The 13,718-nt window shown below is 31.5% G+C and overlaps 1 protein-coding gene and 1 non-coding gene across 3 annotated transcripts in view; both read left to right on the top strand.

Moving 5' to 3' along the window:
* LOC149475325 (fatty acyl-CoA reductase wat-like) overlaps nt 1-8,977 on the top strand; it is a 33,717-nt gene extending 24,740 nt beyond the window's left edge. For both annotated transcript variants that reach the window (XM_089713387.1, XM_089713388.1), the window contains 12 exons: nt 1,147-1,262; nt 1,894-2,016; nt 2,595-2,779; nt 3,402-3,485; nt 3,892-4,001; nt 4,888-4,973; nt 5,323-5,438; nt 5,891-6,013; nt 6,531-6,650; nt 7,259-7,449; nt 7,849-7,915; nt 8,798-8,977. In XM_089713387.1, the coding sequence (XP_089569513.1) occupies nt 1,147-1,262; nt 1,894-2,016; nt 2,595-2,779; nt 3,402-3,485; nt 3,892-4,001; nt 4,888-4,973; nt 5,323-5,438; nt 5,891-6,013; nt 6,531-6,650; nt 7,259-7,449; nt 7,849-7,915; nt 8,798-8,900 (1,424 nt within the window). In that variant the 3' untranslated portion in view covers nt 8,901-8,977. The remainder of the gene's footprint in view (nt 1-1,146; nt 1,263-1,893; nt 2,017-2,594; nt 2,780-3,401; nt 3,486-3,891; nt 4,002-4,887; nt 4,974-5,322; nt 5,439-5,890; nt 6,014-6,530; nt 6,651-7,258; nt 7,450-7,848; nt 7,916-8,797) is intronic.
* TRNAV-UAC (transfer RNA valine (anticodon UAC)) lies at nt 54-126 on the top strand. The gene has a single exon. It is a non-coding gene; the product is annotated as a tRNA-Val (tRNA).
* Nucleotides 8,978-13,718: the final 4,741 nt, after the last annotated feature.

The following is a 13,718-nucleotide window of genomic DNA, read 5'->3' as shown; positions in this document are numbered from 1 at the left end:
TGTATAGCTTCAATTCTTAGAAACAATATCAAAATTTCGTACACCGGCCAACGGGTTCCGTGGTGTAGTGGTTATCACATCTGCTTTACACGCAGAAGGCCGCCAGTTCGATCCTGGCCGGAATCATATCTTTTGTATTTTTTTATTTTCTCTTAAAACATTATTATGTATGATTATTTATAATTATGTACAATGTAAAATTTAGCATCGTCTATAAAAACGTGATTATTTTTACATTTCTTGATTTTCACAATAATCACAGCTTTTTGTGTAAAATCTTACTGTAGGTTTTTTATGACAGGGAAAATATAAAAATACACTACACAATATGTAATACTAATTATATTTTTTATATGAACAATCACCATAATCAGTTAATCATGGTCTTACTTATATGTGTAAGGGCCGATTTTTCAATGCTTGGTTAAAACTTATCCGTCCAATAAAGTATTACACGATAATAGAATAAGTTTTAACCAAGGATTGAAATATCGGCCCTTAGCATAATAAACTAATTACATGGATACTACTAGTGCCGGCGTTAGGGGGGGGGGGGGCGTGATAGGGCGATGGCCCAGGGCGACAAATTCTGGAGTGTCAGTGGCCCTTACGCCGGCACTGGATACTACATACAGTATACCTTTGCATTTAAACTTGATACTAACTGTGCCCCGCGGTTTTACCCATATTGCTCCGCTCCTGTTGGTCTATATAGAGCCACAGCAAGGCTATAATATTATATGGGCTATCTAACACTGAAATAATTTTTCAAATCGGAGCATACCATACCAGTAGTTCCTAAGATTAGCGCGTTCAAACAAACAAACAAAGTCTTTAAATATTAGTAGAGATTTAAAAAAGCTCTATTGTTCTAGTTATATAGTTATAGTTAAGGTAGTTATTATAAATAAATAAATATTTAATCGCCGCTACCGAAAAAAGCGTATGTGCCGAGTGTCAGAAGTGAAATTTCTTTGGCAAGATTCAAAGATACCAAAATCGTCGCCTTACTCCATGACGTGACGGTATTGCCATGACGGAATTTTACTCTCAACGCGCCTAAAGAAGTTTCACTTCAAATAGATATCTTCCCTTAGTAGTTTATTCACATTTTATTTATATTGATACAAATATGAATTGTTTCAGTGCTAATTGAGAAATTATTACGTTCCTGTGGAGATTTGGATACAATATACGTTCTAGTGAGACCTAAGAAAGGAAAAGATGCACACACAAGAATACATGAGATGCTTGATGATTTTGTGAGTATAAATTACATTATTAAGGCCGGTTACTGAATCGAGATTTTTTTATCATTTATTTGGGGGCTTTTAAACATTTGTTCATGGCAACCCTTTTGTAACTAAACACAACCATAAATAGATTACACATATACAAGAAAAATTGATAAGAAAGCCTATAAGGCTAGATTTGTTCAAGGCTTGAGAAAGCTCATGTCACATACAATATTATAGGCATTATTTAAGTATATTTAAGAAACATTCTTAACGTCAAATAATATATTTAGAAACAAGTTATTTGCTGGAACATGTAAGAATATAAAACTTGTAATTCTATTTTGTTGTTGTAAATTTATAGAGCATTAAAATTTTCGATTAATTACGATTTTTATACAACTATTTAACACTCCATTCTCCTTTTGCCTATAGGAAGTCACATTTTTTCACTATTAAGTTTGCACTAATAAGAAATAAAAATTAATTTATTAACTTCAATAAAACAGTGTACAATTACTTTAAAGCGATATAATATACAGTTCATTAGAACTCTACCTGAAGATATTCATTTTCCAAAATTATTGTAATTTCAAGACATTATTTAAGTATTTTCCTACTTAAAATGAACGAAAAAACTTTGATTTTTATGTTTCAGCTTTTCAAAAGGGCACACGAAGAGAACCCAAAAGGTATACACAAGGTGATCCCAGTTCTTGGTGACATGGAACAGCCTGGTTTGGGACTTAGCCCTGAAGATAGAAAGATGCTTACTTCTAAGGTATGTTTTATGGAAACTTAGCTTAGTCTTCTTATAATAGAATAAGTACATATAGAAGTAAATTCTTTTTGACTTAAGTTGAAACCGCCTTCCAATGGTCAGATCTGGACAAAACGGACTAACGACTAACCGGAAAGCACGAACTTTAAAATATAAAAAAGTTCCAAACTAACAACACACAAAAAATACTACTGAATTGTAAACGAAAACAAAGAGAGAATATAACATCACTTTCTGCTGCAAATTAAATTCAGTAAGGTCTGTAAGACTGTAAAGCGGGCGATTTGCTGATTTTCAGCGATCGATCAATTTTCAGAAGTGATTGATTAATTTTTCCATTACAAAAATTTAAAACTTCTCACATCTGTTTGTCATATCTACTACGACCCATAGGAGCGAAGCAAAAATGAAAAATTTTTGCATTTTTGCTTCGCTCCTGTGAAAAATATAAGCCGATGAAATTGCTGAATAAATTCCTGTAAACTTTGACAACTGTTTATGAGTAGTCGTAATTAGTCATTATAAAATGAACGTTTGTCTGTATATCTAACTTTTTTGTAATGAAATCCGCTTTTCAGGTGTCAATAATAATAAACTCAGCAGCCACAGTTAAATTTGACGAGAAGTTATCCATAGCTACCGGTATTAACGTGCGAGGAACTAAGGCTGTGTTACAACTGGCCAAAGAGTGTAAACACTTGAAAGCTATGACGCATGTGTCTACCGCTTTCTCGCAGACACATGTTAGGAATATTGAGGAGAAGTATGTTTTTGATTTAGTTTTTTAGTATTTTATACAATTTATTAGGTTTTAGTCGAAGCGGGCGAAGCCGCGGGCGGGAGCTGGGAAGCTAGTTTTAACTATTTTCATATACAAAGTCATCGATATATGAAAATATGATATAAACCAAACACATTTGAAACTGGTAATATTACACTCACAAGTCGAACTATATTTTCACTTTTTAGTATCTTTTATAAACCACTAGCGGTCCGCCCTGGCTTTGCCTATGGTACATGTTTACGTTTTCTCTCCATTAGAACCATTCTAGTACTTCAAGGAATATTATTAAAAAAAAAAGAATTAACGAAATCGGTTCAGCTTTTCTCGAGTAACACGCTTACCAACACATTTTGCGATTCATTTTTATTTTTTATATTATAGATTAACTAGCTTACCACCCGCGGCTTCGCCCGCTTTGTCTAAAACCTAATAAATTATATATTATAACTTTCCTCTTGAATCACTCTATCTATTAAAAAATCGCATCAAAATTCGTTTCGTATTTTTAAAGATTTAGGCATACAATGGGACATAGAGAAAGCAACTTTGTTTTATACTATGTTGTGATATTAAAGATATTATAATATATTAATAATTTCAGATTCTACGAACCGCCAATGTCAGTAGAGGCGTTAGAAGCAGTAGCCGAACTAGATGATGACGTTATAACCTCGATATTACCAGCGTAAGTACTTTTAGAGTAAAGACGTGTGATTATAGTAGTATTTATTGATTGTTTGTGAATTGTACATACTAATAATATCAGAAAATCATTCATCTTTTGAAAAGTCTGGGTGACAAATTTTATTGCTTCAGTAGACAGATATGTCTATCTGAGACAGAGACAGATAGTTCTATTATGTTTTTATATAAACTCAAGAAATATATTACAAAAAACAAAAATGCCAAACGAACGCTTTCCTTGTGCGATTTAATTTTATTTTTTAAGGCTTAATAAAACTGATAACAAATAAAAAAAAGCAATATGTAAATAAATAAAATGTTATTAAATACTTTCTTTAATATAAATTCTACAATATTTTAAATATTAACTATTCTACGTACAATAATAAAATTCTACAAATTTCCAGGCTCCTAGGAAAACGTCCAAATACTTATTGTTTCACGAAGGCAGTCGCTGAGGAAGCTGTCAGGAAGTATGGTGAAGGAATGCCCATTTGCATCTTGAGACCTTCTATTGGTAAATAACATTTCTATAGTTTTTCGAAGGGTACCTAATTTACGCAGATATGTATTATGTACGATGTATATTAGAAAGACAAATGAAAGTGTCGTTTAAAACAACCAACTAACTTCACATGAATGAGCTAACTTGAATGAGATAACTTATTTATTTATTTATATAAAACCATTCCTACCATTACAGTTACCCAATGCGATAGGGAGATCAAATTTTCAAATTCAATTTATTCCTTAATACAAAAAAAATACATTAATTAAGATTATAATATACAACCGCTACAATTATGTTTGATACTCTAATCAAATATTATAATATATACTTATTTGTGTCCGGTTTCAATAAAAATATTTTGAACGTTTGATTCAGAATTTGTTTTCAACAAAGACTCGAAAACTTTTATAAAAATACATTCACTAGTGAATAGCTAGATGGATTATTTCTAAATCTTATATGAGCTCCTCTTCTTCTCTCGTATAATAATGAATTAAAATTTAATCAGATATTTTATAAGGCGGACCAGCGATTCCAAATCGTTCTTCCAGATTATCATTTTTTTCATTTAATTTTCTCTTGATAAGCTTTTTACCCTGTTTTTGTATTGTGTCACAAATATACATTTTTAGAGTAAAGCGCATCACACACGGTGAAGATACTATAATATTTTATGTTAAGATTCTCTAATATAAAATATTACAGTATCTTAAGGTATCCGGTATCAGCGTTCTGACCATCATTTTTCTTTTTGTCATTGTGTACTAAGACCCCTGTAGAACCGCCATCCTGTTACAAATGACCCGAAATTTTGTGTCAGTGTTTCGCTTAATTTGATTAATAGCGTGATGCGCTTAATTCTTTTGTTTTTAAATAATACTTTATTTTGCAGTAATTTCAACATACGAGGAGCCAGTCCGCGGTTGGACGGACAGTGTGTACGGACCCACTGGTCTTGTTGTTGGCATCGGGATTGGCGTATGTTTATTTTTAATTTTATTGTAGTGAAATAAGTAATTTAATGTAAAGCTTATAATTTTTGCTCAAGGCAAGGCAAGGCAGTTTTAGAACTAAAGTTAGATTGTCATAGAAGTTAGCTTGAATTAAATCTTTCCGTTTAAAGTCAAAATTAACAAAAAAAATCTTATCTCGATCTTTCAACTTATTGAAATAAACCAATGAGCTACTTTAATACTTTACTTTATTATAATAATTTAGGAATTAAAGCCAAATCGGACCAGTATTTCCTGAGATTAGCGCGTTCAAACAAACAAACTCTTCAGCTTTATAATATTAGTATAGATATTATATTCTTATTTATATTTAGGTTCTTCGCACAATGTACATGGATTTGGATAAAGTAGCAGACATGGTGCCCGTGGATCTGTGTGTGAACGCCATTATCGCCTCTACTTACCATACTGCTAAGAACTTTAGGGAGAAGTAAGTTATTTACTTATACTTAGTTATAACTTAATGATAAAGAGATGTATTTAAATGGTTGATGTATTTTGTTTACAGAGAAGCTTTTTTACTTAATTTTATTTTATATCGGATAGGGTTCGTAACTTTTATATTTTGACGAGATATTTTTATAGATTTCCTACCTACTTAATATAGTATAGGCATCTTCTAGATCAATTTTCAAGATTTTCCTAAAAAATTGGTGTTGTTTCGGAGATAAACTAACATTTTTGTTAATGTCGTAAAATAATTTAAAAAGGCATCAGCTTATAACATCAGTTATCTATTTGATGAAGTCCCATCAAAATTATCACATGTTTCCAAATTACCATTAAAAAAATCTAAAAAAAGACATCGTATTGTTAATATGTATGTACTTCAATACATTTTATTACTATTCATATATTACTTAATATTATTTTAATCCACAGCCAAACATCCAACATCCCAATATACAATTTCGTCTCGGGATCCCAAAATCCCACGACATGGGGAGAATTTATAGAATCCAACCGACGACATGGTACTACCAGACCCACTACTAAAGCTGTATGGTGAGTTATCTAAATAATTATATACTCAAACTCAAACATTTATTTATTCAATTAGACTTCTTATAAAAGCAACTTTAAATCGTCATAACACTTTTTAACATTTACCACCGATTCGGAAAGCAGTATCTATGGAGAAGAACCGGCAAGAAACTCCATAGTTGCTCTTTTAAAATCATGTCAATATGTATTACAATTTAAATTTTACTTAGTAATATCCTTATGCCAAAGAACTATTAATTTCTGTTCGCGTTCAGCGTTAGTGATTAAATCAATTACGACATTCAATTGAATGACTAGGCCGAACATTGATTTAACAAGCGTCACTCAAAGTAGATAGTTAGCGGATTGTAACATTTCTCTTTGAACAGAGCATAACGCTCGGCTATTTAAATGTCGTCATTTAATTAACGCGCTGGTCATTCAATCTAATATTTCAACCAGACTGCGACATATACACTTTGAAATTTAACTTTTATAACACATTCAAAACTCATTTTAATCATAATTTATTTTTCAGGTACTACGGTTTAACACCAACGAAATGTTACTACATGTTCTTATTCTATAATTTCTTTCTACACTATTTACCGGCTGTGTTGATTGACACTTTTTGTGCTCTAACTGGAAGGAAACGCAAGTAAGTAAAATATAAAAATGTGTGCGTGTACTAGTGTACACACGTAAGAAGTGAAACTTCTTTATGACCTTATTTTTCAAAAAATAATTTACTATATGCAACTTTACAGAAATACGTCGAATCACGCGTGGTAGGGATAAGAAAAAGATGGCGCTTAACGGAAAAATGTCACGCGTACCTAACGAAAAAATGTTACACTAAATTTTTTAACAACCCCGATAAAGAAGTTTCACTTCAATAATTATCTTTACTATAGCTGAATTGTTTGTTTGTTTGCTTGAATGCGCTAATCTCTAGAACCACGGAGCTGATTTGAACAATTATTTCACTGTTAGATAGTCCGTTTGTCAAGGAAGGCTTGCAACTATTGTTGCAGTTATGAATAATTTCCGAATCAAAATAAAAAAATATCTAAGGTACTTAATTATTTTATCTATGTAACATTAAGTATCTCGATATAAGTTTGAATTTGAATTTTTCAAATCGGATCAGTAGTTCCGGAGTTTAGCGCGTTCAAACAAATAAAAAAAATCATCAGTTTTATAATATTAGTATAGATTCTCTATTTCCATACACAAAACGACCAATTTTTATATTTTTTCTTCCAGCATGCTTAAATTCTACCACAAAGTGCGCAAACTAGCGAACATATTGTTCTATTTCTCGACACAAGACTGGCGGTTCACGGACAACAATGTTCAGAACATGTGGCACAGTCTCACGAGCCCAGATCGAACTGTGTTCCCTTTTAACATGGCGGATATGTCTTGGGAGTATATGGCTGAGACTTTTTTGTTGGGTGAGTCTATTAAAAAGTGGGAGATTAAAGTTATTTGATGCTGACAAAAGCTAACAGGTTCATGCATTTACATCAAACGAACGAATGCTCATTCTAATCCCACTATGTCAAATTCTTTTAGTGTAAACAGGCGTAGAGCATTCTTTCGTTGTTCTTATTGCGTTTGAAGATATTCTATGCAATGTTCTAATACTGAACAACACTGAGTACGAGTTTTCGTTTACAGTAAAAGACCACGAAAGAATGCTCTTGCTCTAGCTATAGCTCTACGTTCGTTTGATGTAAATGACGTCGACAATTCAATATGAAAAACAGATGTAGCTGTAACTCCAAAAATGTCGCAAAAATGTTGTTGTTAACAAAATGGATAGCATTAAATTAATATTTATATTTTTACAGGACTTCGAGTGTATTTGGTGAAAGACGATCTTTCAACGTTACCAGAAGCAAGGAAGAAGTGGAACAGGTAATATACTAGCTTAATACCGCGGCATCACTCGTGTTTTTTCTACCTATATTAAAGTAACCTATGTTTCATCCAGATTTAAGACAGTAGTATATGTAATTCTGTGCAAAATTTCATGCAGATCGTCAACTGTTTTTAGCGTGAAAGAGTGACAAACGGTCATACTCACACACAAACATTCAAGTTTATAATATCAGTAAAACAATTAACTATTTTTATCATCTACTAGCGGTCCGCCCCGGCTTCGCCCGTGGTACATATTTACGTTTTCTCTACATAAAAACCATCCTCGTACTTCAAGGAATATAATAAAAAAAGAATTATCGAAATCGGTTCAGCCGTTCTCGAGTTATGCGCTTACCAACACATTTTGCGATTCATTTTTATATATAAGATTTTCAAATTGTTACCTCACTCATTTCAAAAATATTTTATCTCAAACGGAGAAAGCAAAGGTTTTTTATTTATTTACTTGAAAAGGTAACTAAAATAGTAAATACAGACATTACATTTCCATCAGCTTTAATGATTTTCTCTATTTTCCAATTATTTATCATTGAGTTACTATGTACTACGTACTAGAGAGGACATCGCTACTACACTATTTGTAACACGAGTTAGAGTCAATCGTCTCAAACCAAATTTTTTTCTTACATTGATTGGTTTTAATTGATAAGTTTATTCATATTTTTTAAATAAGATAAACAATATTTATTTGTTACATTAATTGATTTTAATTTATAAGTAATAAGAACCAGAATATCTACAAAGTGTATGACTCGCTAGCCGCACCGCGCCGTCATCAGATTTTGTTCGTGGTGTCCTCTCTATACGTAGTAATAATACCTCAATGTTATCTATTAATATTTTGTTTCTTTTCAGGTTATACTACATGCACCAAACATTGAAAGTACTTACATTGTGTTTAGTTATATATTTAGCTTATTCAGTACTTAATTTTATTAGTTCCATGATATTAGGTTGATGTTTTTAGAAATTATCTGTAGTATAAGACCATTTTTATTTATGTTTCAATTTCCCGCCAAAATTTTGAGATTATATTAAAACATATTTTTATTTATTTCAATTTGAATTAATGTGGAAATTTATAAGAAATATTTTTCGATTTGAATTTGAATTTAGAAAGGGTGCTTTTCCACCAATAATGTGCGAGGAATGTGTTTGTAAATACTAAATAACCAATCATATCGCTTCATTTAGTTTAAAGTTTGAAGCGATACTATTGGTTATTTACACATTCCTCGCTACACATCCTCCCCGGGTGAGCGTCCGTCCGATTAGGGCCCTCAAATATTTAACACAATATTAAGATTAAAATCATCATTTAGGCCGCCTTTCCATCTGCAAGAAAACTTCCGCAAGAAATGTCCGACAGTCTGACCGACAGCAGCTTGCAAGTCTAATTCCGCGTTTCCACCTGCAAGTAGACTTGCAAGCTGCTGTCAGACAGACTGTCGGACATTTCTTGCGCAAGTTTTCTTGCAGATGGAAAGGCGGCCTAACTTAGCAGGGTTTTATATGTCAAAAATGTATCATAAATGATAACATAACATATAGACGTCTCTTTCTAACTCTATTTAATGCTGTGAGTAAAAACGGTATAGAAAAACATTAATTTGAAATTTGTAAATTGTATTAAAACATACATTCCGATAGAAGATATTATACTAAGGTTTTTTTTATATAAAATAACAGGGAAAAAGAAGGTTGCCATTAGTTTTAAGCACATTTTTTGTATTTAGTTAAGTAGATAAATAATGTGATAATTGAAATAAAGAGATTATAATATTATAGTGTTGTGTTTTATTTTTGAATCCTTCCATTTTGACTCATTTTCAAGTGATCCTTGTCTAGGTATGATTGACTCAAAAATTTCATTAGTCTAAAAATGTTAATATTAATTCATGTTGGAAAATTATATGACTTTTTTTCACAATAACAGACATCATCGTCACAAATTAAGCTTAGTCTGTGGAATCTATTTTTGTTCATAATCCACTCACCACTCATATTTTATTACAAAAGTTAGAGATGTTACTCTTAATGCGAATACATCTAAATCGATCTAGTCGTTTCGAAAATTAGCCCAAACAGGCATACTGACAAACTGTAATAGGTACTTTAGCTGTAAAAACCGTCACATGTAATTTCGCATTAGCGTAATATAATATACTAGCTTTTAGCCTACTGCTGCGCCCGCGTTTTCAAAGAAAAAACCCGCATAGTTCCCGTTCCCATGGAATTTCCGGGATAAAAAAACCTATCCTATTTGTTAATCCAAGTTACCCTCAATGTGTGCTAAATTTCATTGTAATCGGTTCACTAGTATTTGCGTGAAAGAGTAACAAACATACATACATACATACACATACATCCTCACAAACATTAGCATTTATAATATTAGTAGGATAGAATAGGTTCTGGTCTAAATAAGGTAATTTAATAAAACAACAAATATATTCCATTTATTTATTTCTATATCAATACAACAATGTTATCCAATAGGCCTTATACAATATTAAATTAATATTAAATTAACATAAAAATTTGGGATAATCCAAATGTGGGTAGTTTCGAAAAAATAATAAAAATGCATATTTAAGATTATCATCAAAAGTAAATAAAAATTAGCATTTACAAACAATATTTGAATTTTTATAAATTTTACTTTACATGAATTTTTTTCAACTACCCACATTCGGAATTACCCCAAAAATTAAAACAACAAAAAATATATACAATTCTTGGCATTTTGAGCAAATAATCTACAACAATAAGGGCCGATTTTTCAATCCCGAGATAAACAGTCTAATAACTACCCCTCGAATATATTTATTCAATTATTTATCTAACTAATAACGGCTCGCCTATTTTTCAATCGTGATTTATTTGATGAATAACTATCTGACCAAATATTTCCATATTGGCAGCTCTGCTCTCGGAGTGGCGAAACAAACATATTAAATTAGTCAGGTTAGAGCGGGATAGAGTCAACTCTTGCAATTTGTCAACAACCGTCATTATGACTCACGTCAGGAGTGCATTTTAAGTTTGTCTTGTATTGCTCTTGTCTTCTATGATTGTCGATTGTTGTTTTGATTCGAGTAAAGAGTTTGGTTAAATTTGTGTTTCAATTTATATATTTTACGATGGAAACGACATACATAAAGGCAGCGTTCGGCAAATTTTCAATGGCATGGTCATCAGTACTATCAAAAACATCAATTTCAATATGATTTTAATTGATAATAATTATATAGAAAGAGGTTTAATTGTTAATAATTCTACGCTCTATGTTATGACATACGAAAATATCCCAAATTTGACGCGTCAGTTGTCAACTCAAACGCCTAACCGTCGAATAGCGCGCTATCTGGCCGTTGGAGCGGCAAATAGGTTTATTCCTCAAATAACGTAGTTATTCGATAGATAAGTCCTATTCGTCTATTGAAAAATTGAATATTTTGTTAACTGAAGAATAAAGTCTATCTAGCTGTTTATCTGGGCATTGAAAAATCGGCCCTAAGAATAATGAATAATTATACTTAAAATATTGCTTTACTTTGAGAAACAGTTCAGTTTTTAATACATCAATACTACATACTATAGACTATAGAGTACCGAGCATACGTGTCAGATGTGAAACTTAAAAAATTAAGTTTCACATCGTGACGTGACGCTATTGCCTTGACGCGACAACCTTGAAATTTTACTCTTAACGCGCCTAAAGAAGTTTTTCACTTTGAAACAAAAATCACATAATAAGATAAACTCATGGAATTATTGTATTACTAGCGGTCCGCCCCGTGATACATATTTCGCAATAAAAGGTAGCCTATGTTCTTTCTCAGGGTCTGAAGATTGTCTGTGCCAAATTTCATCAAAATCGGTTGAGAGGTTTAAGCGGGACAGACAACCAGACAGACAGACAGAGTTACTTTCGCATTTATAATATTAGTAGGGATGTCACCGACCCTTGGTAAGTGTACAAAGTTTGAAGCTGTCCGTTTAAAGTCAAAATCGAGTCTCAAGGAGTCGGTTACATACAAACATACAGGTGAAGCTAATATAAGCGTGTTAAAATTACATAAACAAAAAAAAAATCACTTTCAATAGACGTATATTTTTGAAGTGAAACTTCTTTATCGGGGTTGGAAAAAAAATTATTGTAACATTTTTTCGTTACGCGTGACATTTTTCCATTACGCGCCATCTTTTTCTTATCCCTACCACGCGTGATTCGACGTATTTCTGTAAAATTGCATATAGTAAATTATTTTTTGAAAAATAAGGACATAAAGAAGTTTCACTTCTTACATGTGTACCTACACTAGTACACGCACAATTTTTTTTCTTGATTCCACTACTGCCCACCAGAGACTAAAGAGCAGTAACAGCCCTTTTGTGATTTTTCGTTTTATTAGTGATTCTGAAAGCGGGTTTCTTAAGCTTTCTATTGAATTAACTTACTTATTTCTAAGACTATAAGAATGGTTTTTATTTAACAGTTTTCACTTACTGCAAACGAAAATAATTAACAATTTGGCGTGATTTCCCAACTAAAATACAGTATAAATTATACTGCAGATTAAATTTTAAGTGCAGTAAAATGCAAGTAAAATGCAGTAAGAAATATAATTTTACAGTTCTTTAGATAGTTTTATATTTCTGGAAAAAAATTAAAAAAAAATTTAATACGCAGTAAAATTTACCGCCATACAAGCTATTTTTACTGCAAATTAAGAAAATACAATTTATTGTCACGAACTCCCAACTAAAATGCAGTAAAATCAAAGCTTGTCGCATTTTAGTTGTGAATACTTAACATTCTTTTATCATTATAAACTGACTAACACGCAGTAAAATACAGCATTACTGCAGATTAGTTTGGATAGCATAATGACACAGATATGATTATTCCTAGCTAAAGTGCAGTTAATGTTTTAAATACTGCAACTGTGAACTAGCTATTTTTCTTACTGCACTAGTAAATTGAACACTTTTTTCTTAAAAAACTAACTAAAATGCAGTATTTTTTTGACCTTACTGCATGTTAGTTGGGTTTCTTGACAAAATAACTGATCCAAACGCAGTAATAGGGCTTTTTGCTGCATTTTACTAAGTTTAAAATGGTATTTTTTACAAAAAAGGCTATGCAGTAATAGGCACCAAAAAGAATAAATGGCCATAATAAATTCAGTTATTAAGATATATTTTTTTTTATTGCTTTAACGTGTGAACCTATGCCTTTACAACCTTTCTGCATTCAAATTTTTTTGCTTATCATTCTGTTGATTTTTTAAAATCAATTCTTAACTTTAAATGCGTTTTACTCGAAATCGTGATTTTGCTGTTACTGCACTTTAGTGTATGGTGGGCAGACTAGTCTTTAGTATGTAGTATTAATGTATTAAAAATTACCACATAATTATGCGGGTAATATAAATTTGTATTGTGGCAGTTAAAATTGGAATGTAAGAAAAAATAAACTTAAATTTAATTTAATAAAATATTAAAACTGCAAAATCATTATGTATCTCGCTTGCACTATATTTCCTTCTCTGTCACACATATACGACGAAAAAAAATTAATAAAACAATATATTGTATTATGTCGATTAAAAAATCTAAGGTTGTATAATAACAAAGAATCTATAAAGAAAAACCCTGTCGATATGTCGCAGTCATCTGGTTGAATCTGCTATTTGATTGAATGACTAGGGCGTTCATTGAATGAAGACATTTAATTGAATGACTAAAGGACAAATCGTCAAGTTGTTGA

The sequence above is a fragment of the Colias philodice genome, chromosome 30 (assembly GCF_061535455.1).
Source record: "Colias philodice isolate Cphi_HAF_F1 chromosome 30, ilColPhil1 Martin Lab GWU primary, whole genome shotgun sequence".
Classification (NCBI taxonomy): Eukaryota; Metazoa; Arthropoda; class Insecta; order Lepidoptera; family Pieridae; genus Colias; species Colias philodice.
This window is presented reverse-complemented; position numbering and strand designations above follow the sequence as displayed.